Below are 27,565 nucleotides of genomic sequence, written 5' to 3' on the forward strand. Positions count from 1 at the left end.
GTGAAACAAACAAAAAAAACAAAAAACAAAGAAAGAAAATCCATAAAACTCGATTTCCAACCATCTTCCATGTGACAATTACTTTTATTAATGTTAATAAAAACTCAAGTTGTAAGTTAAAATTTTATATGTTATATTTTATTTTGAAGCACTTACTTGAAAGATTAAAAATATTGCTAATTAATAGCAAGGGTATGGAATCCATGCAATTGGACTAAATAATAAGAATGCGTAAAATGTGGATCCAGATTAATTGGGGGCAATTAAAATAATACAAAATTGAAGTCAACAGTCCACAAGTGACGACTCATCTTGCATATTCTACTACCAAAGTATCAGTACGTAATTCAGCCAGCAGAACAGTGAAAATGTGTTGGTTAAAATGAAAGTAAACTGGCTCCCAACATACATCGTATGAGGCCAAATCTAGTTAAAACAAAATCTCCTAAAAATTTTGTATAATTTAGTAGAATTAATGAGAATTTGTACCATTACATGGAAAGTTTTGCGCATTAATAGTGAATTTTTAGAACAGATCAAGATAGATTTAAGGGTAAAATGGTAATTCAGCCCTTAAATTATATGTTTATGAGTATCTGACCATACCCTTGGTTCCGTGGCATTTGCACCTCCAAAATATTTAAAATCGTGACAATCTTCTCCTAATATTAACTTTAATTATTAATTAATTAGAAAATTATATAAAATAACCCAAAAAAATAAAATTAGTAAATTTTGATTTTTTTATAATTTTTGTTAACTAACAATTAAAGTTAATGACAATGAGAAATTGCCACGATTTCAAATGTTTAGAGGTGAAAAGATAAAAGAAAATTAATTTATAATCTTAGATACTTCTGGGTAGCTAGGTCTATAATTTAAGGGGCTAGATTATTATGTTACCCTTGATTTAATTTGTATGATTTTAGTAGAATTAAAGAAAAGTTCCCGTAATTTACTCTTTGTCATGAGATGATTTTATATATGTGAAGAATATAAATAAATTAAGAAAACATAATCTCTAGTTCCTACAGCTTAATCAGATTTTGCTTTTAGTCTTTATAATTTTTTCAGTATTTTCAATCCCTATAGAGATTTATAAAACAAAGGTTATGTAATCTTTTTAAAACTATAGAAATTGAAAGCATCAAAAAAAACTACAAAAACTACAAACAAAATCGGATGAAATTATAAAGATTAAAGATTGTGTTTTCTCTTTAAAAAATAGCAATGTCATGAAAAACGAGAAAACCAAGACAAAGAAACCACAAAAGAACGAACAATAAAAAGAAAAGGACATTAAAGCACATAACACAGTTTGGATTTTGGAAACATTTTGTGCATTAACTAAAAATAATGTGACTTGATGTATCTTTATTTTTTATTGGAGAGAACATATGCACTACTGATTGTGCACCAAAGAATTTATCTTTAGACATGTAAGAATCGCAAAATAACTAATAAGAGTATAACTTAACTAAGAATTTGGATTCGGATTGATCCAAATCTACCCATTCAATGTCTCAATTATAATAATTAAATTTTATTAGTGCTTGAAAATTATTGAGATATTTTTTTCAAATATTTAAAATAATCTTCACAATCAAAATATCTATCATGCATATTGTCCCCTAGCCCTCAAAAATTCAAATCAACCACTAATCTAATTTGTGACCTGAAATGATTTGATCTATGAGATTTGATGCTTAATCAATCGTGTTATCATGCCACACGTGGCAGCAGTGTGAATTTATAACACTCGATCGGTCCAAGTTTTTTAATTTATTGTATTAAATGATAGTTTAATTTTATTTATAGGGATGACCTGGTGAAGTGAGATGAAAAGTGTCGGCATAAAAGGCAGACTTGAGAGAGGGTCTGACATCATATTGGAGGTTGAATTTGAGGGACGACCAATGTGCCCTTCTACAAGAGACGATGAACGCAAAAGAAAAATCAATGAATGCGAGAACTTAGTGAACGGAACGCTGGATGGAAACGAAGATAATGGCGCAGATAATAAGAGGCTTAAAACGGCTCATTCCGGAGATCCTCAGAACAAATCGCTTCCATCATCTCCCGGTAGTATAACCAGTTCTGTTCATGACGGACAATCTCCGCCGTCCATTAAAAGCAAAGACTCTTCTAAATCCCTGGCTCTCTGTGCAAACAGCAGCAGCAGCCTCTCTTTCTCACCTGGTGAGTCGTCGTTTTCTAATGTGTGCGTGCAATTTATATATGATCATACCCTCTTCTTCTTCTTCTTTGGCATTCGCTTACTGAACTTCAAATGATATATGACGCGTGGAATCTGCGGTAGACGAAACTGGAGTGACGTACCTGATAAATGAGGCTCACCGAGAGAGTATAGTGAAGCGGCGGCTGAAAGATCTGTGCCGTATTGAGAAGCCCACAATCAGTGAGGGGATAGAGATGGTTGGTGCGGTGTATCTTTTGAAGCGCACGAGTTCCTCATCTGATGATTCTAAATCTGAAACCGCCATGGAACAGGCCGTCGAGGCAGCAAAGGTGTTGTTTGATGCCGAATACATCATCAACAAGGGGCTGAAACTACTCTCAGAGAGCCAAAAATCGTTTAGTGAAGCCCTCTAATTCACTGTCTGCATTTGCAACTCGCAAATGATAAAGCTTTAATTTACCTTTCCAATGTTTCAATAATGTTCTACTAGTTCTCTCTCTTTTGTTCAATCTTCTGTGTGTAAGAAGTTTCTGGCTTCTGCTATATGAATAAGAGGGCTCTATTTTCCTATTCTTTGGCTATTCATATTCAATTAGAGTACTTGGGGCATATATTAATCTTTAACCACTATTGATGGGAGTTGGCTTTCCTCTTTTATAGAAGAGAACAGAGGAGGAACCACTATGAGATTTAATAATTTAGATTTGATAATTCTTAAAAGTGTAAATTTAATTTAAACAGATCAGATTTTTAATGAAGTAGTGAAGAAAAAAAGAAGTTGAAAGCAACCCCCTTTATTGAAGGGATACGCTTTGGTAGCTAGAATCATTGAGCTAACATCTTCAGTGACCATATATACAATGAAGTTAAGTAAGACAGTGTGAAGTCTATTGCATATGAATTGAAAATAGTATGTTGTCTAAAGGTAATTAAAGGTATGGTTTGATTCGATTTTAATTAAAATGTGAACCAAGCTAAATCAATTGGTTTGCACAAAAACTGACATTTGATCGGTTTTTCATTAAGGTCAATTTGGTTTGATTTTTAGGCAACTTGGTTCGGTTTGGTTCATACATGAATCAAGTTTCAATATTTTTTTAACTTTTTTTCCTTTTATTCCAACATCAAGTCACATTCTTAAATTTATTATTTATGAATGAAAATTAATATCATATCAAAAATAAAAATATTCAAATGTTGTTATTTATAAACAGTAGAATATGCGCATTGTAAATAACATCGACATGAGTTAAATTTCATTACAAATTATCTTAATGTCTATAATAAAAAAAACTTATTTTAAATAAATAAAAAGGAAAGATGCTTCAGAGGCAAGTCATAATGTATATGACTCTCATTAGTTAGCAACGACAATACACTTCTCTTTAATCTGAGCCATCTTTTACTCCAAAAGCAATTAGCAAATTAAATTGAGAAAAGTAGGATAAGGGATTCTATTAGTTTTCTGGGCTTGGGCTGGATTTTAGTTGAGATTAAAATTTAAAAATAATAAACACTAATTAAAGTTTAATATCAAGTATAAAAAATATACTTAAAAATATAAAAAGATATGGTTAAGATTTCAAAAGGCAAAACTATAACTTAAATAAAACCATTTAGTTTTAATTTATAAAATCAAACCAAACCGTATTAATGATCAATTATATGCAATTTTAATTGGATTGGTTTGGTTTAATCAATTTCATTAGGTTTTGCTCACCCTTAAACTTTGTTTGGTTGAAGAGGATGTGAGAGAAGGTAAGGGGAGGGGAGGAGGAGGGGGGGAGGGTTTGGAGTCCCCCCCCCCCCTCCAACCAACCAAAAACTCCAAAAGAATCCCCCCCTCCTTCTTCTCTCCCTCCCCTCCTCTCCCCTCACCTTCCCTTTTCAAAACCTTCCCCCCCTCCTCCCCCCACCTTCCCTTTGGTTGGAGGGGAGGGGAGGGGGAAATCCCTTCAATTTGGGGAGAAAATTAGGACAAGGGGAGGGGAGGGGAGGGGAGGGAAGGAGCTTTCATTACCTTGTTTGGTAAGATAAAGGGGAGGGAGAATTTTTTAAAATCTATTTTCTCCTTCCCTTCAACCAAACACTAATTTAATGTTGTTTAAATATGAATAAATTTAAGTCAACGTGAGAAATTTTATATAAGATAAAATTGAACTTCATATGACTAATTAATATATAATGAATGACTCATAAAATTGAGCTTATTTGATTTGTTTTGAGTTGAGAGCTAGTGTATTTTTACTTTCTTTAGTGTATTTTTGTTCCTTTCTCCCATTTCCAAGCTTTGCGCCTCTTCCTAACAAGAGATATGCGTGCATGACTGTGATTTGGATTTTGATTGCATGTTCATAGTATATATCAATCCAGTTGCAGAACATGAAGCATTGGATCTGATTAATATTTCAACCGGAATTGTCACCATAGGTTGTTTATTTGCTACGACCCAATTATTCTACTCTGCCTTTATTTTATTTTATTTTTTTTTTTGCCGACAGTATGCCATTGTTGAGTTAATCGATCGAGTTTGAAGAATCTCATCTCAAAAAATAAACAAAATCCATTTCAGTGCTGACTTTGGGGAGATGATCTTCACTTAGGTGTACAGATCTCTGCAAATTTGTAATAATATAATTTAAACAATAGCTTGTGTTTTAATAATCAGCAACTACTGGTGCACTTTAATTAGTTGCTCATCATCTATTCTTTGTTAATGATATTATATTATCAGCCTATATAGTCAGCCAAGCGTTCACATTAACATTTCTACTCTTTTTTATGGGGCGCGCATTATTGACTGAACGATCGGAGTAACGCTACTCGAAATATAATATAATAAAATCAAAATGCAAACCTCTCTGGACTAGTGATTTTTTAAAAAAAAATTTTCTAGATTAGTGTTCAGTAGTCCTTTTGGAATTCGATTTTTATAGATTTTATTTTTTTGATTTATTTTGCATGCACTGCATACTCTGTAACACACACAACAACAATATACAAATCAGATCTATGACTCAAATCTTTATTTTTTGGCCAAACAATCTGAAGCATAGATCTAAAATTCTGATAAAGAACAAAACCTTTTTTCTTTTTTCTTTTGTTTTTTTTTTTTGGCAGTAGGTTAGAAGAACCAGGGAAGTAGGTAGTGTGTCAGTGTCAGAGTTTTACATTAATCACAAAGTAAAACCGATCATTTATACAAAAATAGTTTAAGCTACTTTTTGGAAGCACTTACCATACACTTGTATAGTTGTGGTTAAATCTCTAATTACACAATGTGAGACTATCACACACACATCTAATAGGCAGGGGATGGAGGTGGCATCGCGAGTTCTGGTGTCACCGAAGAAGATGATGGGGAGATTAATTATTCTGGTGAAGGTTGATTCTTTTGGGAATTGGGTTATCTGCTGCGCTCTTTGCTGCCTCTTGTAATGCCTAAAATATCAAACCTTTATTAATTTAAGGTAATTGTCAGAGAAATTTCATCTAATTCCCCTAAATGATGGGTTGAGATTTTAGGTATTAGGGAATGTAATAGGGAAGACCGGACACGTCCCAAATCTAGCTGTTGCTGCTGCTGCTTTTTGAGAATTATATTAAAATTTTATAAAAAAATTAATTATTGTATCATTAACAACTGAACTAAGGCTAAAGATATTGCATTGACAATGACCTTAATTAATTTAATTATTAATAAATTTTATAATAATTAATTTTTTTATGTGAAAGATGAATGTAATTTTTTTTTTTTTTTGCCATGTTCACAGTATAGTGTGCATCAATCCATCCTCTCATGGCTACCACAGAACATGAAACATGGGCTTTGACTAGTTAGAATTTAAATTTCTTTTTTTATCTTCATCTGAAATTTGCAGTTGCTTTTAGTCTTGTTTAAATATTTTGATGGTGGTGGTAGGGCATTCAGAAAAACCATTATATGCCTAAGGTCTTTATTCATAATAAAATTTTGAGTGTCAATTACTAAAATCCTAGTCCCATTAAAAAAAACAAATTAACCGCGTCGGTGGCTAGATTGATGCCGAAGCTCTAGGGTGACACGATGTTCAACATTTTTAAGGTGACTAGGGAATTTGAATCCATAGCCTGTCCCCTTAGTTAATTTCAAAAGTGTTGTTTTTAAATCCCTATAATGAAGTTGTTAAAATTGAGCAAATGACTTGTTAATCTTGTACTGCTCATTCACAGACTTGTCAAATAATTATTACTTGTGTCAACGGTCGGTTGTTTTAGTGGCAATACCACTTCCCTCTCTTAAAAAGATTTTTAAGTTCATGCTTGTATGTGTAGGTGCATGTATCTTCCTTTCTTATAAAGAAGGATTAGGTTAGGGGTAAAATTAAAAATAATTATGACTTGTGAAATTTAACACTTCAAATTATTAATGTCAAATTATGATTTATCAATATTTAATAGACAAGTTGTCAATACTCAAATACCCATTTATCTGATTATATAGCAGTTAATTATATGTCAGTTATGAGTTGACTTCTTTTTAACTTTTTTTTGAGAAAGAAAACTGAATTTTATAAGTATTAAATTAAGAAAAACAATTCAAAGGAATCCTCTCTAGAGAGTAGCAAATCATATACCATTTTTCCCAGATTTGTGCCACAGGGACCTAATCTTTTATTTGATCTTTTTTTCCTTTTTCTTTCTCATTTCTTCTATTAACAAGTACTCTTTCCAATTCAAATTGTAAGATATACATTTTTTTTAATTTAACTTAGTCCAAAAAAAAAACATAACTTTAGATCATGTACTTTGCTCGTATTTTATTATTAGTCTCTATATTTTTTTTTTTGTACTTTTGATCCCTGCATTTTTCATTATTTAGGTACCTCTATAACCAAAAACATTGAAAAAATGTACAGGAATCAATAACAAAACATGAATAAAATACAGGAATTTAAAATTATGTTTTTCTTATTCCAAAAATATACGACACTTAGTATTTTTTTAATATTATTTTTACAAATTTAACCTTGTATTGATTAAGGTGGGCATTGTGAAATATCATCTCACTAAATATTTCTTCTTACTCAGGATTAAAAGCAAAAAAGGGAAAACAATATCAATTTTCATGAAGGTAAAGAAAAAATTATTACGTAAAATAATAATTAGAAGTCTTTTATAATTTGAGCCAGAAGAGGACAAACGTAATATCGATGTTTCAAAAAAAGATCAGCATCTATTATCAACATAATACACTCCTTATTCACACAAACACGTTCCCCACTTTCCCACCGTCGATGCAATCCACCTCGGCTAACAAATCCTTATTTAACAATCATGAAAACGTAAGCTTAGGGCTTTAAATCATTTTACATTATTTACTTGCTCTAACTAGCTCCCATCATTGGACAAACAAGTTGACTTATTCTCATCTCAAGAATTTAAATTAATCTCACCTAATTAATAAAGTATTCTCAATTAATATGCATTCACATGAACCACACGTTTAATACTCCCTTTCGTCTTAAATATAAGGTTTTTTGTTTTGAGAATTTTGATTTGATTTTAAATATAAGATCTCATTTTCTTTTGTCTCTTATATTAATGTTTTCTTTTCCATAATGTATAATCTTATTTATTGCAACATTTTTTATATCTATGCGTTAAATTTGAGTCATTAAATAGTTGGGATATTTTTTAAAAAGTATCACAAATTTTTCAGATATTAATTACAACTAATAATCAATGTATTCCTTCCAAACTAATATAAGTCATAGTTAATCAATTCACAACTTATAAATAATATTAATTGACATCTTAAATTCTTAAAAATATTCACACTTGTCTATTTATACTCTAATTATGTATCTTATATAAGAGACATAATAATAATAATTAAAATTTTAATGCATAATTTTTTAAAAGGAATAATAAATGAAGTGGAAATATAATTGAATAAATAAATGTAAAAATTATTTAATATTTTATATTTTAGATCAGAATTTTTTTTTTTTAAAAAAAAACATCTTATATTGTGGTCCCCGAGTAGCACTTACTTTTCTTAATCAATGACGGTTGAGATTTGAGATGCTGACCTTGTGGAAGTGACGTCATATATATGGCGCGGGTTTAAAATGAAAATAAAATAAAATAAAAGCACGACCTGGAGTTTCTAGATTCTAATAATTTTTACACTAATTGGTTGGGATCTACGCGCCTCATTGTTTGGTACAATTATTTAAGATTAAAATACATAAATTTTTTTTTTAAATTTTCAGATAGTTATATATAATTTTTTTATAATTAAACGTTCAAAATCAATCCCTATAATCTTTAATTTTACTTTTTTAAAAGCCCTAACCATTACTTACTCTATTATGTTATTATTAGAATTTGTCATATTAGATTAAGATCAAAATGACATTTTATTTAAGAAAATAATAAATGTGTAAAAATTATACTATTTATCCATTTTTTATTATCAATTGTGCATAATTTTCTTATATTAAAAAATAAATTGTTATTTATATAATTATTATCAATGGCAACTTTTAGATATTTTTTTCATTTGTTTAGGATAAAATATTTTTTTCATTGATAAAGAATAATAAAATTATAATTTTTCTCTTCTACTGTGATAACAAAAAACAATGTAATTCAATTAAAAAAAATAAGAGTATCATTTAAAAGCAAAATTACACTTTTCCCCTACTTAAATTGTGTTAAAAAAAATTAATATTTTTTATAGCATGTGTCATGTGTATTTCATTTATGTAACATGGCAAACTTTGTTAATAATATCATAGAGTTAATTAATGGGAGGAGGCTTTGAAAAACAAGATTAAAAGTTGGAAAAATTAGTTTGAAATGTTAAAAGATGAATGGGTCATTAGCAAATGTCTTAAAGTACGGAAGGTTTTATATATTTTAGAAATTATTTAATTGCATGTTCTAGCTGTCATTATTTGGTTCAAAACCATTGTTTACAATTACATAATTAAAAACCCTATTTTATGACTGTTGGATCAAAGAAGGAATTCGATTTTCTTAAAACAGGGTTCAAGACTTAAATATTGTAAATTCAAAAACTAAGCTTAATGCACGCAAGAAATATCTATCTGCCATCGGAGGGAGACATTAGCAGAATTACCAACAAGATTGGATTTTGCATCTTGAGGACCTTTATGAGAACAACTCTTGGGCCTCACAAAGGTTTTAGCCCAAGAAGTCTTTCATACTTCAAAAACCAATGTATTGGGCTACAAATAAATGCAGGCTTTAGCAGATTAGTTGGGCTACGCTCATCAAACTTCACTGCTTCAGAACATGCACTTGAAATTTTAAAAAAAAATAAGCTAAACTAAAGGTTTTATATTATGAGGCGGAAGAGTGCTTGTAGATTTTCTCCAGGAAGAACGCAAGGAGCGAACTTCTTGCAGTTTGGCCTTGCTGGAAACATCTAATATGTTGCTCTGCAACTGGAAGGTGGAGATTAATTATGTCCCTCGTGATCAGAATTATGTTGCGGACACGTTGGCAAAAAGAGGAATAGATGGATCTGATTTTTTTGATTCTGTTCCTTTTTTAACCTCGAGGACATTATGCATAAGGAGGCTATGGGGTCTCAATCTCCAAACGCTGTTTAGTTTCTTTTTGTAATTGGGCTTAGCCCTCTTTATTATAAAAAAAGGGGTTTTATATGTTTTTGGGGAACGCGCTAGAACTGTAAAAGTGTGAAACGTTTTATGTAGATCATCCTCTGCAGTACCTATAAACTCTATTAAATTTCTTCCTAATTCCTATCTGGTCATCTGTTTAGGTTTCTTTAATGCCATAATGCACTATTTTTTAGCTACCTTTCCAAATATTTTCTTGGTTCCATTCTGTGATTCATACTAGTTTAATTTGGTGGAATCACCCAGATTAGGATATGCTTCCAAACTTGAAAAGCATTTATAGAGATATTTAGGAATTACTCACCAACAAGGTGGTCAAATTGATAGTAAGATTTGAATATATAATCTTGTAAGTTATAAATAAAATCCTTATTAGCTGAACTAATTTGTATAAGTTGTTTTTGGTTGTATTCTATTCAAAGGCCAATTTCAGTTTAAGTGCCTCTGTGTGTGTTCATTTACTGAGCAATTTCTAAAATTAAACATTAATACACTAAAATTAAAAAAAAAATTCTACAATCCAAATATCACCAAAATTTGTATTTACTACAATTTTTTTAATATGCAAGGGAACATAAATCCAAAACATGATACAAAATTAATGAAGTTACAATAGAAGACCTAATCTTTTCATTATCCGTCATCTCTTGACAAAAAGATAGTAGTTGACTAAAAGCACATAAAAACTCTCCATAAAATCCAAAATGAACACAAAAATTTGCCTCTCTATACATAAAGTTCAAAGATATTATTCTAAAATAAGTCAAACAATCTCTAGCTTGTTCAATCATACCTCTAATAAAGGTTGCTTGCCATTAGATCTAGTAAGGAGGTTAATTGCCTCACCACAATCAATAAACACATGGACCCTGTGTAGATTTAGTTGGTTGCACATGTTGAAACTTTGAATTATACCAATAATCTCTAGAGAATAATGACCAACATTATTAGAGGTGAATGACCGTTGAAAGTTAATCTTTACCATATTTTTAGAGAGAATGACCATTAGGTCTTACAAGATCAACGTAAGACTATTAAGTTTCAGATAAAATTTTCTAGAAAATATATTATAAATATTGATTCAGATAATTATAAATGCAATAAATTTCAATTACAAATAAATTATTCAAATTTTAAATATAACTTTCAATTCAAAACTGTTTGAATCAATATTTATTTTATGTTTTCAAAAAAAAAAATCAAAGACTTGACAACAACAAAAAATCCAAAAACTACTATATGGGGGAAAATTGAAAAGTACTTAAAATATGGGTTTAACATTAATTTGTACATTTTTTATAAGCAAAATAAAAAAAATTCTCAAAATTTCCAAAAAAACCAATGAATTGGTGGGCAGAGGAAGCACCCCCTTCTTTAAGGACCTAACTATCATCAAATTGATATTTTGGATTAATGTCATTCTCCCATGATTTTAAGGCAAAATAAAATTATCAATGAAGTATAAAACATTGATTTTATTTGTAATATAATAAACAAAAATTGCTTTCAGACTTATCCAAAAAATACAATAAACAAAAATAGTCAAATAATTATATTTCTGAATAAGAATACAGATCACATAAATTTATTTTAACTCTCAATAAAATTATAGTAATAATCGATTAAAGATAAATAAAGCATTTCAAATTATTGGCCGATCCCAAACATATGAAGGAACCGCCAGTATAGTTTGGGAGCTCAGAGAATTAATTTAGTGCCATTGTTCATGTTTTGAAGGTACTTGTCCTTTTCCTGGTCGGTCATGAAGGAAGTGATCGGAAAAGACTTTCCGATTCCCATCGGAGTCTTGAACAGTATCTTAGTGGCATTCGTGTCGTCGTCGAGGCTCATCTCCGTGATAGGAACCCACACGAACATCTGCTTGCTCTTAATCCCACTCATCTTCTTCATCTTCCCCTTCTCGACGTAGGCAGTCACCTCCGCCGCGTAGCTCACCCTCGTGTTGGTGGCCTCGAACATGTGCTCGTACGGACCTTTCTGCTTCATCCACACGAAGCCTGTCTCTCGAACCCTACCACACTCCACCAGGTCCTGCAATGGAAGCACCCCTCGAGGAAACCCTAGTTCTTCCAGGAGCTCTACGGAGTGGCGATAGCATTCTTCTGAGCCATACACGATCTCTGCTCCTGCACGCTCCTCTGTTATTGATTTGCGGCTCGCCATTTTGGTGTAATGTTGATTAGTGATTCAAACCTTTAAGATCTGAAGGCCTTATGGTTTTTTTTGGGTGTGGGGTGGGTGCGGGTGGGGGTGGCTGTATATATATATATATATATATAATGATTAAGAAGAGAATAAGAGGAAGGTAGTTGGGTGGAGGTTGAGCAAATTGGACTACTGCTGCTGAAGTGGTTCACCCAACTGCTCCACCGTACCACCATAAACCCTATGCGGGTTTGGAATTTTGTGAATTTGTCAGCACTTAGATTAGATGTCAAAATTCTAATCATGTTTGGTATTAATCTGCCATGTATTTGAAAGCTAACTCTATTGGTAAGGGACTGCTTGAGTTGAGGTCATTACAAGTCTTGTATTAATTAAAGTTAAATTTAATAATTAATATAAAATAAAAAAATAACCTGTACATTTGAATTTTGAAATTTTGAGTTTAAATACAGCATCCTACTACTCTTCATCCATTTCTTCTCTCTCTTTTTTTACAGTTGCTTCTTGTTTTTAACATCTACAAAGTTACGTAGAATAACCCAACCGGATAGGAAGTTATACTATAGCTGAAACAATAATTTTAGGTTGGAACTTTGAATATACAACTATACTGTTTAAATCTACCTAAATTAGTTGGAGGCCCAGTATAACTACGACCAGATACCAGGAAATAAATGCTGGCAATAAAAAATATAGAATAAAAAAATAAATCAACCGGGACTTGAAGAGAGAAAAAATCACAAATTGTTTTGATTATAGTCATAAGGAAAAAAAACACAAAAATAAAACAAAAAAAACGAGAAGAATAACTGTTAATCGTATATCTAATAATAATATAACACGCTAAAAACACTAAATAGAGGGGGAAGAAATAGCTTGCACTTTTCGCATTCTGAGTTTTCACATTTGACACGTTTTGAGCAATATAACTAGAACAGATTACTGAAATACCTGGTTGTCATTTAATTAAGATGCTTCACCTACTTGGTTATTTTTGCCGTTAGAAACAAGTAAATATTTTTTTACTACATCTATTATACTATTAGAAGCAATCCTCTTCATGGCACCACTAAGTATTAAATATGGGCATCTCTTTTAATAAGAATATGAATATTAGTTCATCATGTCGTGAATAAATAACCTATTCCACTACACTCAATCACCATTGATAATAGATTTTTTTTTTTTGGTAAAGGAAAAAAAAAGTAAATATTAATCTAGGTGACTGTGACAACACGCTTCACTCGGGTGTGGATTGTTGTTTTCATATTGGAACATTGTTTGGGTCATCATTAGAAAAGTCCAGTAACTTCTCATTTGGGCTTGCGGCGAACAATTTGGGGTTCTGGGCTGTTATTGGATTGGCCTCACAGTTTGTTTGCCACGTGTAAACTATATGGGAACTTTTTAAAAAAAAAAAAAAACCCATACGGTGCATGCTCAGTTGACACTTGAGAGTGGTGCATACTATATCAGTAGTTAATTATACAATAATTAAATTAAATAAAGTAAAATTTCAGAAAATAAAGACTACTTTCATGCAAATAAATTAATTGATAATTTTTCATTAATTGTTTACTTCATTGGACTGTATGAGAGTCTACTTAAAAATTCTCCATGCTCCTCTCTATGCATACACTAACGAGGATTTGTTCAATGTGTATTGATTTAGCTTCGCGCGCTCTCTCTCCAACGTAGATTTGCTCTCTTTAGCCAATATGAAATATAGAAAATATAGAAAATGTGTATCATGAATTTGAAATTTCTGGCAAAAGAAAAGGAATAATAATAATAATAATGGGAATAAGGATAAACCGATAGGAACAAACAAGTTAAAGGGAGAGAGGTTCATGCATTATGATTTGTGAATATAACAAAAAAAAAAAGAAAAGAAAAAAGAAGAGTATTATAAAAAATAGAATAGTTAAGAATGGGCACATGACCAGCAATACATCCCACCCACATGCAACCCCATGTGAATGTTTGTAGGTCCATCCCCCCATTTCTATCTGTTCCCCCCTTCTTTTTGAGTGATTCGTGAACCAACCCAGATTCTCGGAGGAATTTCAGTTTAATTTATATACCATTTTTTTAATATTTCATTCATTCAACTTATTTAGATTTTTTTCCCCTTAAATTTGAGAGAGAAATATTAACATAAAACCCCCCTCTCCATAATCGATATAAATCAGATTTTTTTAAAAATATTTAAAGTTAAGAACAATACTACTCCTTTTCCTTAAATATTGACATACCATATGATTAGACGATTTATGTCGGTAATTTTGACTAATTATGTTTTTTTGAAAATAAAATTAGAGAGTAAAATTCTTGGTGATCCGTCGTGTTATTGCAAATTGTACGATCATGAAGGCATAATTTGATTTTGGAAGCATGCAAAGCAATAATGGCATGACAAGAAAAGAAACAAAATGGCAACGAAATCTTTATAAGATTTCCCCAACAAAACCCAAAAATAAACAAAACAAAAACAAAAAGTGAAAGAGAAAAGAAAATACTACATCATTTATAAGTGTTTTTCTTTCGAATGCATTAACCCATGCATTTATATAGCAAAGAAAATCACAACCACTAGACACACTATTTCTTTTCATCATCAACTAACAAGTTAAAAAATTACTATATAGTAATAAAAAAAAAAAAGGATTGAATATAACCCGGGAGGGAAAAAAAGCGCAACACACGTGAAATGAAAAAGGGGAAGTATCACTACTATTCCCCATGTATGATACAAAATATGGTAACTGTAAGACGGCAGTTTTCAAGGGTACAACTTCCATATGTTGAGACGGGCCAACCAGCACCTCCGTTCAGAGATGACGTGCGTGGGGGGGCGGTGCCGCCTTGGGCGGCGGCAGCCCTGACGGCTGGCACTGGTAGCACTTGGCAAAGAGCCCGAACGTGTCAATTTGCTTGATGAAATTGGTCATGCTGGCCCATCCTCCGAACCCAAATCCAACCACGAAGACCCAAACCACAACGAAGGCATTGAAGACATACATTGCGGTCCAGCTCGGCATGAAGAAGGGAGGCTTCTCTGCTGCGTTCTGCAGAAACAAAGGCACAAAATTTAAACAAACCGATGCATGCAATGCAAAATTCCTCATATCTCAAAGGAGTCAATAAATGGGAGTGAATTATTGGAAATGAGAGGGAGATGAGTCAAACAAGGCCAGCTAAAGAGAGCGCACGGTACAATAATTGAACTGTTGCGAATAACTAAACGAAAACGACGTCCCACCAGCCTCTATTCTTCTCGTAATATTTCCATATCCATGGCTTCCATGCTTTTGTTCACTTGCTGCGTCCTCTCTCATTCTCCACTTTTTTGAACTCTCTCTCTCTCTCTCTCTCTCTCTCTCTCTCTATGTCCATACCACTTTTAGTTACTAGCACTATCGTGTGTGCATAAAATATATAAAACCTGACAGTCCCCAGTCCCCACCAAACAGCAGGTAATGGGGGGAATGCGAAATGACAAGCATAGCCTTGAATGAAAGGAAAAGAAGATGAAGGAGATACCTGTCGGGCGGAGGCTTTTCTGTAGGTGAGCATGTGAGCGAGGGAAGGGATGATGTAGACGGTGAAGCTGACGAGGAGGGCGCCGACGGCAGAGTTAATGGGGCCGAAGAAGGGGAAGATGATGGCCAAGAACCAGATGGGGATGACGATGGGCAGCCTGGCCAGTGCTCTGAGGCATATGCTTCTGGTGTCATGCATCCCTATCACCTTCTCCCACACGAAGTACAGTGGCGTGCACGCGAACCCGAATGTTATGAACTGTTTCCACATTCCAATTTTTCATTCAATCTCACACTTCATCTTCATATATACGTGCATGTATATCATCTTATTTCAAAGCAGGGTGTCCGAATATAACATTTGGACTTGAACCATTGACAGTTTCATTTTTAGATAGATATAGATGGAAAGCATGTATGACTGACTCTTCACTTGCTATTAAACGAGACTCGAATAAATCAAGTATGTTTTTGCATGTGAATTGACCAAACAAAGACAACTGAGAAAAATCCAAGCTACAAAATGACACAAATTTAACCATATTAAATAACAGGAAACAAAGAGGCCCAATGGTTAATATATAATTTTATTATGCACTGCCGGCCCCTACCCTCGTCCCCACATTAGTTTAAAATTTAAAAAAAAAAAGATTAAAATGAATAAAAGGTAAATAAAGAGAAGGAAGAGAGGGAGGGGACAGGCCTGGTGGATGAGCATGAGGATGACGGCGGCGTCACGGAAGCGGGACTTGGGGAGGAGAGAGAAAGCGTTGGAGTGGGTGAGGAGCTGATCGCCGAAGGCCCAGTAGACGGCGGAGGCGGACGGAAGAGTGAGAGTGAAGACGTAGAGAGTGGCCAGCAAGTAGATGTACTTGAACTTCTGTGGCTTCCACATGGCGTGCATTATCTCCCTGCACAGTTCACACTATCATCCCACCAATTCATTCATTTCTTTCTTATGTCTCTATCTGTATTTATATTTCATGTGATCTGCTGTTTTGGTCAATTCACATATCCTTCACTTTATTCTTTTTTATCACTACAACCGTTTATTTTATATTGACTTCCGAATGTAAGATATTTTTCCACCGTTTACCTACCCCATCAAAACAAATAACAAGGATGAAAGGATAGGGTAAATTAATAAAATATGTTATATTTATTGTGTCTAAACGAAATTTCATGTCCTAGGAATATGTTGATTGACAAGGAGAAGGTCACAGTAAGATTTAAAAAATAGTTGATAGCGATGAAGTCCCAACAAAATTTTTTTAGGAAAAAAAAATTATAAATATCATTTAAATAATCATAAATTTAAAAGTTTTAAGTATAAATAAAACATTTAAAATCTAAAATAATTAGAATTTTTATTTGTAACTTTCTGAATAAATAATATAGGACACTTCTGAACGCCTTCATAATAATTAACAAAAGTAATTAGAAGTGATTTTTATCATTAAATGGGTAAAAAATTATTATTAGTTTCCATGCTTACCTTCCAAATAAAATTAATCTATCATAATTATTTTTATTTTCTTTCTTATATAATCTCTCTCTATCCTATAATTAACAAGGATGTTTGTAAAAGAAAAAAAAAATTAATATGCAATTTGAACCCTGATTTCAACCCTAAACTTTTAAAAAATATATTTTAAATCCTAAACAATTAAAATTAAGTCAATTTCACTCCTATCATTAATGTCCATCAAATTAGAATGTAATTTTCACTAAATAAAAGTAGGAGAGAGAGGAAAAATGAAATTTGAAAAAAACAATACATTAAACCTTAATTTGATAAAGGTTTGTTGAAATTTAACGAGACAAAATTATCCCAATTTTAATTATGTAGGATTTAGAATACACCTTTTAAAAAGTTTAGGCTTTAAATAGCTCCTAAACCTGTTCACAATTCAAATCATATATTAATCTAAAAAAATAATAATATTCACTTTTTTCCTTGCTTACCCTCAAAATAAAATTAATCAAAGTGTCCTACATGTTTTACCAACATTAGCGGATCGAAAATGTCCTATATGTTAGACTAGAGAAACAATTTACAACTTATATTTTAAAAAAAAATTTCAAGATCTAACTATAATTAATTTTATTTTTTTACGACTTTACTGTCCATGTTTGCATTAGATGTAAATTCACCATATGATACACATTCATGAATATTTTTGGGTTCGGGCTAAACTTTTATATATATATATATATATAATTTTTTATAATATAAACTTTTTTGGTAATGGATGAACTTTTATATTTTTAAAATGTGAACCTTTTAAAGGAATTGCTTACTAAGGGAGGTGAAATTTTTTTACAACATTAATTGCCCATGGTAAAAAACACCAAGACTTGAAAATTTTTAAATGATAAAGCTACAATGGTAAAGAAAAGTGAAAAATGCATGATGTTGTCTGTGATGTGGGTCTGGTAATCCTAGATGGCAGGCAAAAGCTGCGAAGAGAAGCCGTGTAGACACTGAAGAAAGAGAAACGCGCGACGGAAACAAAGGAGAATTATGCAGCCAAAACAAATAACGGAATTCGATTCAGCTTACACAGTAACGGCGTGCCCACCAAACGTGTATAGTATATTAGTTGCTCCGGTGAAGTACAGCACCAGCTTCGTTGGACCCGAGTGAGTCACCCCCTCTGCCTGCGACACCAAATCACCATAAGATCTTTTTCGTACATGTACAGTTTCTCCGTCGCTATTCATTATGAATAGTAACAAACCTGGCCGTGAACAAGCGCTGCTATTGTTAGATACCAAGCCGTGTAAGTGGTCATTCCCAGACCCAGAAATGACCAGATTCGATAGTTGTGAAACGATGGTATGAACACAGTGGTTGCACAGCAAGCTCCAAATATGTATGTCCAAGTTCGTTTGTCCAATTTGTCGTTTATGTAGTAGATGTTACTGCCATGAATCCAAACGCCGGCATGAAATTTTGTTTCAATTGGAAGAATTAATATCCACTTCAGATCAACCAACTGAGGATCGGGAATGGAGGCAAATTAAGCTCATACCTTGCACAAGCTATGAGCTGAATCACGGATCCGAAGAGGAGGAAAGTACAGTTGAAGGCCAGCCCCACTGCTTTCCAATACGGACCCAGCAATCCATCAAGCACTTCGAACCACTGAAATCCCACCCAGAAAAAAGTGTGATTTTTTTTTTGGGAAGGCTTGGTGATTTAGGAATTAGAATCTTCACGACGAGAAGGCAAAAATAAAAAAATGGAGTCATCTACTTGCCTGGATGACATGGTTTTTGAAGCTAACGTTTTCCTTTTCCTTTCTGGTACGGTATTCCACATAGAGGACACTGATTAGATAAGCGGTCCAGCTTCCGATTAGGCCGTAAAATACTTGCAGCAATATACCCGAAAGCATCCCCAGTTGGGAGAAGGAATAGGGAAGCGTCAAGAGAACTTGAGCTACCTGTAAACGGCAAGATTTTGCTAATAATTAGAGAATTGGGAGATAAAAATAAAGTGAGTTGGGGAAATGGGTATTTTTAGCGATAGATATGTACCTGATTTGAAGCACAGCTGAACCAGGCGTCCCAGACGGAGCCGCCATGCCAGAGAAAGCTCTTGAGGGTGAACATGGAGTTATCTTGTTCCTTCTCTTCTTCCCTCACTGTGCCTCCATCATTCTCTGTTTCGGTGAGGTTGGTGACTATGGCTTCCTCTGCCTGCTTCTGAGGCACCATTGTCTCCGAAATACGCGAAAGGCAGGATCCAAATCTCCTGGCGGATCTGAAATTTTATATATTATGTTCACAGATAAACGACAGTAAATGAGACAAAAAAACGATGATCAAACGCAGCCCCAGAAAACGAAAGCCTATATAAGACCACCCCAGATCCAGATAACTGCGAATTCCCCTCCCCCCTCCCCCCAACAAACCGAAAAATAAACTCAAATCCTCTTATTCCCTCACACACAAATCCAAAAGAAAGTGGGGAAGAGAGAACAGAATAAGAAAAGTTTTACAGCAAGCAGGAAAATCCAACACAATACACTCATCGCTTTCCACTAACCTCGGTCGAAATGTCTCTTTCTCCTAAAGGTTGAAGAAGGAAACCGCAGATCTGTCTCCCAAAACAAAATGGCCTTTGCTTTCAATAATGCATTCTTTTACCTTCCTCTTGTTTGAGTTAGTTAAGTGCTCTGACACAGTTGGAGCAGCAGCAGTGATGCTTCAGAATTTACCATTCATGATGCACAGAGCTTCACAATAAAAGCCACCGTTTTAATGCGCCACTAATTTGCACAGAGAAGGGAAGTACCGCAACTCCAGAGCGGCGAGGAGACGCAAAAGCAGGAAAATATCAGAAATTGCAGAGACTGAACAGAAAGGACCCTTTTTCCCTCGAAAGTGTTCAACGAGGTACTGCGAGACGGGGCTGTATATTTAAGTAGGTAAATAATAAATAGATTAAGTATGGCTAAAAGCAAAAGCAGAGAGCGAAGCAGCTAGCTAAGCAAATGCACTATGCAATGCTTGAATGTGTTTGCGTTGTGGCTCTTTGTTGCGCTTACCTCTTTCTCTATAAATTTGTGGGGGTGGGTGGGGGGAGAGAGATGAATATTGAATACACAATTGAGTTAACTGTGTATTCCAAACTCCGAATCAATTCTTGGGGGTCTCTCGGTTTGTTGGTAACACAGAATTTCGGACGGAGACCGAAGCGAATGAGCGAGCGAAACGTTGTTCTGATCAGTAAGAAGTGAAACGAACGGAAGGCCTTCCCTTTATAAGCCCAAAAAAGTCGCTTCAACGGTTAAGATTCTCCCTCCATCAATTCGCTCCACAATTATTATAAATAGAGCCATTTCTTTTAATCTCGAAAACATTCAAGACCTAATTATATTTTTGAAGTCTAAAATGATAAATAAGGCTTAAAAGGATTGATTTTTTAAGCCCTCTTACTTTTTTTAAAAAAAATTAATATAAAAAAAAGTAAAAAAAATGAAAACTCTAGTCTGCTTTTTAATTTTTTTTTTTAAGCTCTCGTTCACAATTTCACCTTTCACACACGGAGTCGACTTTCTGAGTCTGTGATTTGCGATAGTGCAACTGTGACCTTGCTCTGTCGCCCTTCCTCTGTGTCTTGCTTCGTCTGTCAACTAGCTTTGGCCATGACCAATAGCAGCAACCCTCCTTTCCTCTACGATCTGTCACTATGCTCGTACTCTGTTCCTCATCCTTGCTCAGAGCTCAAGTCATCTGCTTCATCCCTCATCTATAGCATATTCACATTCATGCTTGCTCAGTCGCTCACTGCAAATAATAATGATGAAGAAGAAAGATATGAAAAATTAAATATCTTTGTCACTAATAAAGCTCCACAAGAAGAAGGATCAAATTATATTGATCTTGATAATAATAAAACTCATCAAGATTTAGTTAATGATGCCATCAAAATTTAATTATTATTAGTGTTACTTTCATAATGTTACTACTTTTGATGAAACTTAAATTTGTTATTATGTGTATTGTCTTAAAATTATTATGCTAGACTTAATATTATATGTAATATTATATTTTACGTCAGTTTGATTAAGGCCCTGGTCCTTTAAGGACCAGCCCTTTATGATTTGGCCGGCCCTAATTGATAGCACTAATTATAAGATTAGTACTATGGTTTCATATTTAATATAAATACCTTATTCGTTGTTTATAAATCTAATTCATGTGCTTGCGAGACAGCACCAGGGTTAATTTTCTTCTAGTTTTTTTTTTCATGGTTTCATTAAAAAAAAGGAAAACAAAATTATATAACTTTACTCACGAGAGAGATGCTTGATTCAACAATTTGAGAGGATGAATCAATTTATTTTTGAATTTCAAGTTCAATTCTTAAAATATACAATTGCATTAATAAATATGTAAAAAGAAATTTTTAAACATCTGTCAAGTCACCGTTATTTCACATTAAAGTAAGAATTTAAATTAGCATGGGTAGCAGGGGATAAAATTTTCAAGTTTTCCATAATATCAGGTGATAGAATAAAAAATTTGTTAATATTTAAAATAATATTTACTAGATGATGAGCCAAAAAGACATTCACTTAATGAAAACTTGTAATTCAGGACTAGCATGGAAGAAGTTCATATTAACGTTGATGAAAAGGCTACAATTACAAAGTTTTGCTTTCTAATGAGATTATCCAGTATTCTAAGTCTAAACTAAAGAACCTAATGAGATCTAAACTATTTCACATTGATCTAAAAAAATTATAAATGATGGAAAATCTCTCACACCAAGTATTTAATTTGTAACAAGATTATAATTTTAGAGATCTAACTTGAGATCTATAATTAAGCTAGTACAACCCTAACAATTAAATCTCTCACACCATTTAGTTTTGTTTATTGTTTATAATTTTTTTTTATTACTGACAGTTATGCTTGGGTTAACTTGATTGAGCGGAAGATTACAGACATGGCAAGATGATGGCATGCAATCTATTGTGTGTGGCTTCTAGGACAGCCAAAACAGTTAATTGGGTCTTTGACCATTATTGTTTAGCTTTTAAGTTAAGTAATTTTTTATGTTTTTAATTAGTTTAAAAATACAGTTGACGTTTCTTTAATTTCTACAGAAGATAAGAAAGTCAGAAGCTGTTTCCTTGTGGTCCAATTTTATGATTGTCTATGCTTCAGATTAGCACTAGCAGTACTAAACAAGGCTCAGATCCAAATCCTAGTTCATGGATTTAAATTCCCAATTAATTCTTTTCTTTAATGTGAAGAAATTAATTTTAATTAATGTTGTGGTTAATTAATTTGGCTAATACAGCACTAAAGTGGTTTCAAGTTTGATCAACCTCCCTCATGTCCCCGTAATCAACGCTATTAATTGGATGGTACTCAGTTCGAATCTCGACGCGCTATGCGTGGAGCACACTCTCTAACTCAAAGAATTAGGTGGCGGAGAGTGTGAACACGCTCGCGTGTGCGTGCGAAAACGACGCCTTCGAGGCAGAAGATGAGACTTTGAGAATTTAATAATAGAGGAGTGCAGTGCTAATAATTTGAGCCGCCAAGCCATCGAAACGAAGTTTGCTTTTCTTTTTTGCTTTTTTTTTTAAGCGCTTTTAAAGCGAAGTGCAGTTTCGGAGCACAGCGCGTTGCGTGACCTTTTTGACGAGATTTGGCTCAAGCCGAACCGCCATGGCCCCGCCACTTGTCCCACGCTTCTAAAAGACCACACGCGCGTCACATCCATTAACCACCCCTTTTTTCTTAATAAAATAAATCTCCCAAACTTTTTTTGTAAAAAAATATTACACCCAAATAGGCACACAAATTATAAAAGAGGATTAGAAAATATGATATGATAATTATTTTGAAGTCTAAAAAACTTATCTAACATTAATTTTTCACAAGATTACCATAGCAATACTCCCAAAATAAATGACAATTTTAGAATAACAAATAAGTACATTCATTAATGGGTTGACTAAAATAATAAGAAATGACTAAATATATTATAAGAACTACGTATATTTTTATTTTTTTTAAAATAATATTTATTTAAATTTTAAAATATAAAAATGGTCTATATAACTTTTTTAAATTTCACCCCTAACTTATTTCTTTTGTATAGGAGAGGCAGACGCATACCCTCTGCGCATTCAAACAAACATATCAATGCCAGTCATTGACAAACAAGTATTATTATTTAATGTTTATTTTTAAAAGTGTAGACAAACTAATAAAAACTCACAAAACAAATTTTTTTCAACAGATAAGTGATTTTTTTAATAAAATAAGTTAAAACAAACGGGCTCAAAATTTGGTATACAAATAAGTAAGATCGAAACAAAATGTGGGAAGAGAAATAGAGAAGGGGAAGGAATAAGAGAGAGGGAAAATGGAGGGGACAAAGAAGGAGAATGGGAATAGTGGGCATCCCACAAAAGAAAGGGCCAATATGAATTAATGGGCAGGGAGGATCCATGTTTGGAGCAAACTAAAATGTCCTCTGGACATCCCCAACCCCAACTTGCCTCCTGCATTTGGGGATTTGTCCCCTCACCCCCTTCCCTTTTTCTTTTTCTTTTTCTTTTAATCTCTGAATTATGTAATAATTAAACTAGAATTTAAACCTTCTTGTGATATAGAAAAAAATCCAGGGAATCAATACTCATTATGGTTTCCTTTTTTTTTTTGGTTAATTTTGTTTTTGACGTGGAAAAGTTCGGATGGAAGCAGTAAAAATGATCAGTGAGGCGGATTCTGTGCGTGTTGACCTAAAAAAGGAGTAGGAATGAAATGGGGCAGTGAGAGAGAGAGAGAGGGGTCAAAGGGAATAATAATATATTAAAAATAATAATAAAAGAAGGGGAAGGTGATTTCACTTAATTAATCACTTGGGGGCTTAGTGGGCAAAGCAATGATTAGGCAGTGAATGGATTTTGAGGCCACTAATTAAAGTGATTTCCCCCTTCAGCATCAAAACTCGGAAGGTGTTCCATTCGTGCCCTCCATTTGGGACCCTTTATATATATATATATATATATATATACACACTTCTTCACTCGTGTGCTTTTACAAAAATAATTCTCCCTCCGTTTTCATTCATAGCACAATTTTGCAGGGTGATTTATTTTTTATTCATAAAACAAGTTATGAAATTTCAAGAAATATTTAATATTTTTCTTAATATGTCCTATTAAATGTCTGAAATATTTGATATAAATAATGCCTTCTCCATTAAGGGTTACCAATAAAGTGAGCATAAAATAAGAGTATAACTGGAAAATTAAAATAAATTTAAAATATGCATTAATCAAGTTAGTTTAATTTGTGCATGAGAATTTGATAATTTATCTTACAAATAGAAAGGGAGGGGGAGGGGGAGGTACTAGGGAGTACTCCTTCCTTTTTTTTTTTTTATAAGAGTTAGTTTTGTGATTTTTTTTTATAAGAATTAGTTTTGGGATTCATCAAACTAAGGACATAGTTAAAGTTAATAGGTCATGTCTTAAAAATTTTAGTTTAGTTTTTCAATTCTATCCTCCATTAAATGTTATAGATTTGATTTTTTTTTCAAATACTTTTGTCGAAATTAATCATTGATTAGTTGATATATTTGAAAATATATTCTAATTCTTTCTAGAGAAGCATAAAGATTATTAAAAAAACGATACTATAGCTCTCAAAACTAATACTTATGAAAAAAAAGACAGAGAGTAGTATTTCAAAAAAAAAAAAAAAGACAGAGAGAGTGAAGAAGAGAATGAAATATTTTTCTCAATTTTTTGGTGAGCAATATGTTTCACAAATTACTCCGTAATATATATGTATCACAAATGAGTAATGACTAATAATGAAAATCTATCTCAGCTCAAGTAAATGCCAGGCATGGCTAATTTCGACCTTTGTTCATCAATGAGAGTAATTGAAACTCCACATTTGGCAGAAGTAGGTAGCTTTAATGTGTTTTTTCACTTATTGCTGCCACTCCACTGTTTGTTGACTATCCCAGTTATTTCAAATTTTATATAATGATATTTTGTTTCTCCTTTTATTGCCTAATATATATATATATATATATACACACACATATACATATAAGCAGTAGATGAGATTAGAGAGAGGGCCTGTTTGGATGGTAATTAGATATAATTAATTATATTATAATACAATCTATTTGAATACTAAAATTGATTTCAGCTGTATAAATTTTCATAAAGACATTGCTTTTTAAAATTAAATTATTGGTAAAGTTTTATTTAATATTATTAATTTGTTAAACTTTATTTAAGAGGTAAAATATATTATTTAATAGTAAAATTTAAGTTATAAGCAACTTTCCAATGCTTATTTCAAAACATGATTTTGACTCAAATAATCAATTATCAAGATTTTAGCTATTTGGGTAATTATCAGGAAAATTGATTATTTGGCGATTCTTCGGTCTTCCCAAACAAGCTGATACATGTTAGTTAACAAATGGTTTTGGGTCAGAAAAGATCTTTATTTTATTGATGATCAATTAATTTTATTACATTGAAGATGGATTCAGGAATAATAACATAGGAGATGAGAAATGATGAGCTTGTTTGTTTTGTGTTTTTGAAAATAAAAAAATTTAAAATTTATTTGGATAAGTGTTTTTCATTTAATTTTTTTAAAACTATTTTTATTTTTTGCTTTTAAAATAAAAAATAGAAACAATTTTAAGTTGTTTTCATTTTATTTTTCTTGTTTTAAAACACATTACATTTGATTATTAAAATTATAATTGTCTTGACTAATTTTTATTATTAATTACCACCATTAATTGCTTATAACTATTACTATTGGCTTATTTTTTAAATTGACATAACCAAATAGATTTTCAGTTTATTTTATTTTAAAAAAATTTTAAAAATTGTATTATAAAATAATTTTAAAAACAAAAAATGAGAACAAAAACCAAACAAACCAAATAATACTCCTAAACACATTACAAATTACTTTTAACATATTTTACTTTCACTAAGCATTGAAAAATTAAAAATTCATTAGCTTATTTAAAAATTTAATAAATTTTTAACTTTACTCTTATAAAATATATATACTTTAATAACTTACTTTCTCCCAATAACATTGAATAAAAGGTAAAAAAATTTACAATAAAAATTTAATGATATATAACTTCTGAATAATATAAAAAAATTTCTCCCTCTACTTTATAAATAAAACTGAGTAATAATTGTTGAAAGTAGGAAGGAGGATTGGAAAAAAGAGGTGTAGACATTAAATAAAAAAAGAGGAAAGAAGAGAGGGGGGAGCATTAACAGGGAAGAGGGGAATTAGAAAGTGGAGGAGAGCGGACAATCAACAATGGCCTTGGATAAAAATTTTTTGCTCTATGTGTTGGATGTTATGGAAGAATTGATATAAGAAAGTTATGGAAGGAAAACATCTTAATGCATTTGAAATTGTTCAAAGCATCAAGTTTCATTTGATGGAAATAGAGGCAAATGGAAAATTTAAACAAAAAATTTTTCAAAAAATGAAAGGTTTGGAAGAGAAATAGAGACATCCGGTGATTGGTTATTATAGGCTTGAGATAGGTGGATTGATCAATCAAGAGGGATATCCTACTTGCGGAGGGGTCATTAGGAATTCAAGTGGGGATTGAAATATGAGATTCCAAAAATGACTTGGTTTCTTGCCACCTACAGTTGCTGAACTGCAGGTCTAATGGAAAGATTGAGAATTAATAAACAATATAATTTTACTCAGATTTACTGTCATGTTGACTGTATAACTTTGATTCAGCTTTTTTAACAAGGATGTCTGTCAGATCATCCACTTAGGCAAGAGGTACATGAAGCTAGACAACTCCTATCTTCTGCTAAAGACATACATATTTAATACTCTAATTAGAGAGACTTATTGTGTAGTAGACTATCTTGCCAAGGAAATACATAATATGATCGATTGCTTTATCCTTTTAAATACATGCCCGCCAGGTTGTATTGGTTTTTATCAATTGGATAGAAATGTGTATTCTATTTTGTTTGCTTTTTTCTAATGTTAGAAATTTTTAAGCCTCGACTTATCTTGTAATTTCAAAAAAAGAAGAAGAAAGAAAGTAGAGGAGAGGGCCATGTCAACCCAATGACAGAAATTGCCTTTCTCTCTCTTTCTTTTTCGATTATTATTTCGTTTCCCCAGCTACTAGCTGCCTCTTTCTTACTTTCATCTCATCCTAACTTTCATTCATCTCATTTGTTTTCACTTTGTTAGTCTATTCTTAGTAACTAGACACGCTTAAAGTAATGTACCATGAATACCAAAATTTCAACATGTGGTAGACAATCGAATATGACGTCACACAACAATTTTCAGGGAATTATGAGATTTTCAATCCCTTAAGTTTATCTTTATTTGTATCGGTTCTTTTAAGTTTAATTTTTATCGACTTAATCCCTTACATTTTTTAAATTATCATGCTAGTC

General features: G+C 32.4%; 3 protein-coding genes across 4 annotated transcripts; 1 reads left to right on the plus strand and 2 right to left on the minus strand.

The window, feature by feature from the left end:
- The first annotated feature begins 1,833 nt into the window (after nucleotides 1-1,833).
- Nucleotides 1,834-2,770, plus strand: LOC129289668 (uncharacterized). The gene is made up of 2 exons (XM_054926480.1): nucleotides 1,834-2,199; nucleotides 2,321-2,770. Exons 1-2 carry the CDS (start codon nucleotides 1,839-1,841, stop codon nucleotides 2,611-2,613), a joined length of 654 nt encoding a protein of 217 aa, XP_054782455.1. The 5' UTR covers nucleotides 1,834-1,838; the 3' UTR covers nucleotides 2,614-2,770.
- An 8,614-nt stretch (nucleotides 2,771-11,384) lies between these two features.
- On the minus strand, nucleotides 11,385-12,120 carry LOC129289464 (uncharacterized). Its single transcript, XM_054926231.1, has one exon. It carries the CDS (start codon nucleotides 12,037-12,039, stop codon nucleotides 11,554-11,556), a length of 486 nt encoding a protein of 161 aa, XP_054782206.1. The 5' UTR covers nucleotides 12,040-12,120; the 3' UTR covers nucleotides 11,385-11,553.
- Nucleotides 12,121-14,541: 2,421 nt separating this feature from the next.
- LOC129288408 (auxin transporter-like protein 2) lies at nucleotides 14,542-20,324 on the minus strand. 2 transcript variants are annotated; one of them, XM_054924951.1, is made up of 10 exons: nucleotides 20,141-20,324; nucleotides 19,639-20,004; nucleotides 19,128-19,353; nucleotides 18,848-19,033; nucleotides 18,620-18,732; nucleotides 18,326-18,509; nucleotides 18,148-18,245; nucleotides 16,288-16,495; nucleotides 15,586-15,843; nucleotides 14,542-15,110 (listed from the first exon to the last, which is right to left on the minus strand). In XM_054924951.1, exons 3-10 carry the CDS (start codon nucleotides 19,305-19,307, stop codon nucleotides 14,874-14,876), a joined length of 1,464 nt encoding a protein of 487 aa, XP_054780926.1. In that variant the 5' UTR covers nucleotides 19,308-19,353; nucleotides 19,639-20,004; nucleotides 20,141-20,324; the 3' UTR covers nucleotides 14,542-14,873. The 2 variants fall into 2 exon arrangements, with proteins under 2 accessions (XP_054780926.1, XP_054780927.1); XM_054924952.1 differs by having other exon boundaries at nucleotides 19,128-19,344; nucleotides 19,639-20,324.
- Between the last annotated feature and the right edge of the window lie 7,241 nt (nucleotides 20,325-27,565).

The sequence above is a fragment of the Prosopis cineraria genome, unplaced genomic scaffold (genome assembly GCF_029017545.1).
Source record: "Prosopis cineraria cultivar Desert tree isolate PC_DT_omini unplaced genomic scaffold, ASM2901754v1 PC12, whole genome shotgun sequence".
Classification (NCBI taxonomy): domain Eukaryota; kingdom Viridiplantae; phylum Streptophyta; class Magnoliopsida; order Fabales; family Fabaceae; genus Prosopis; species Prosopis cineraria.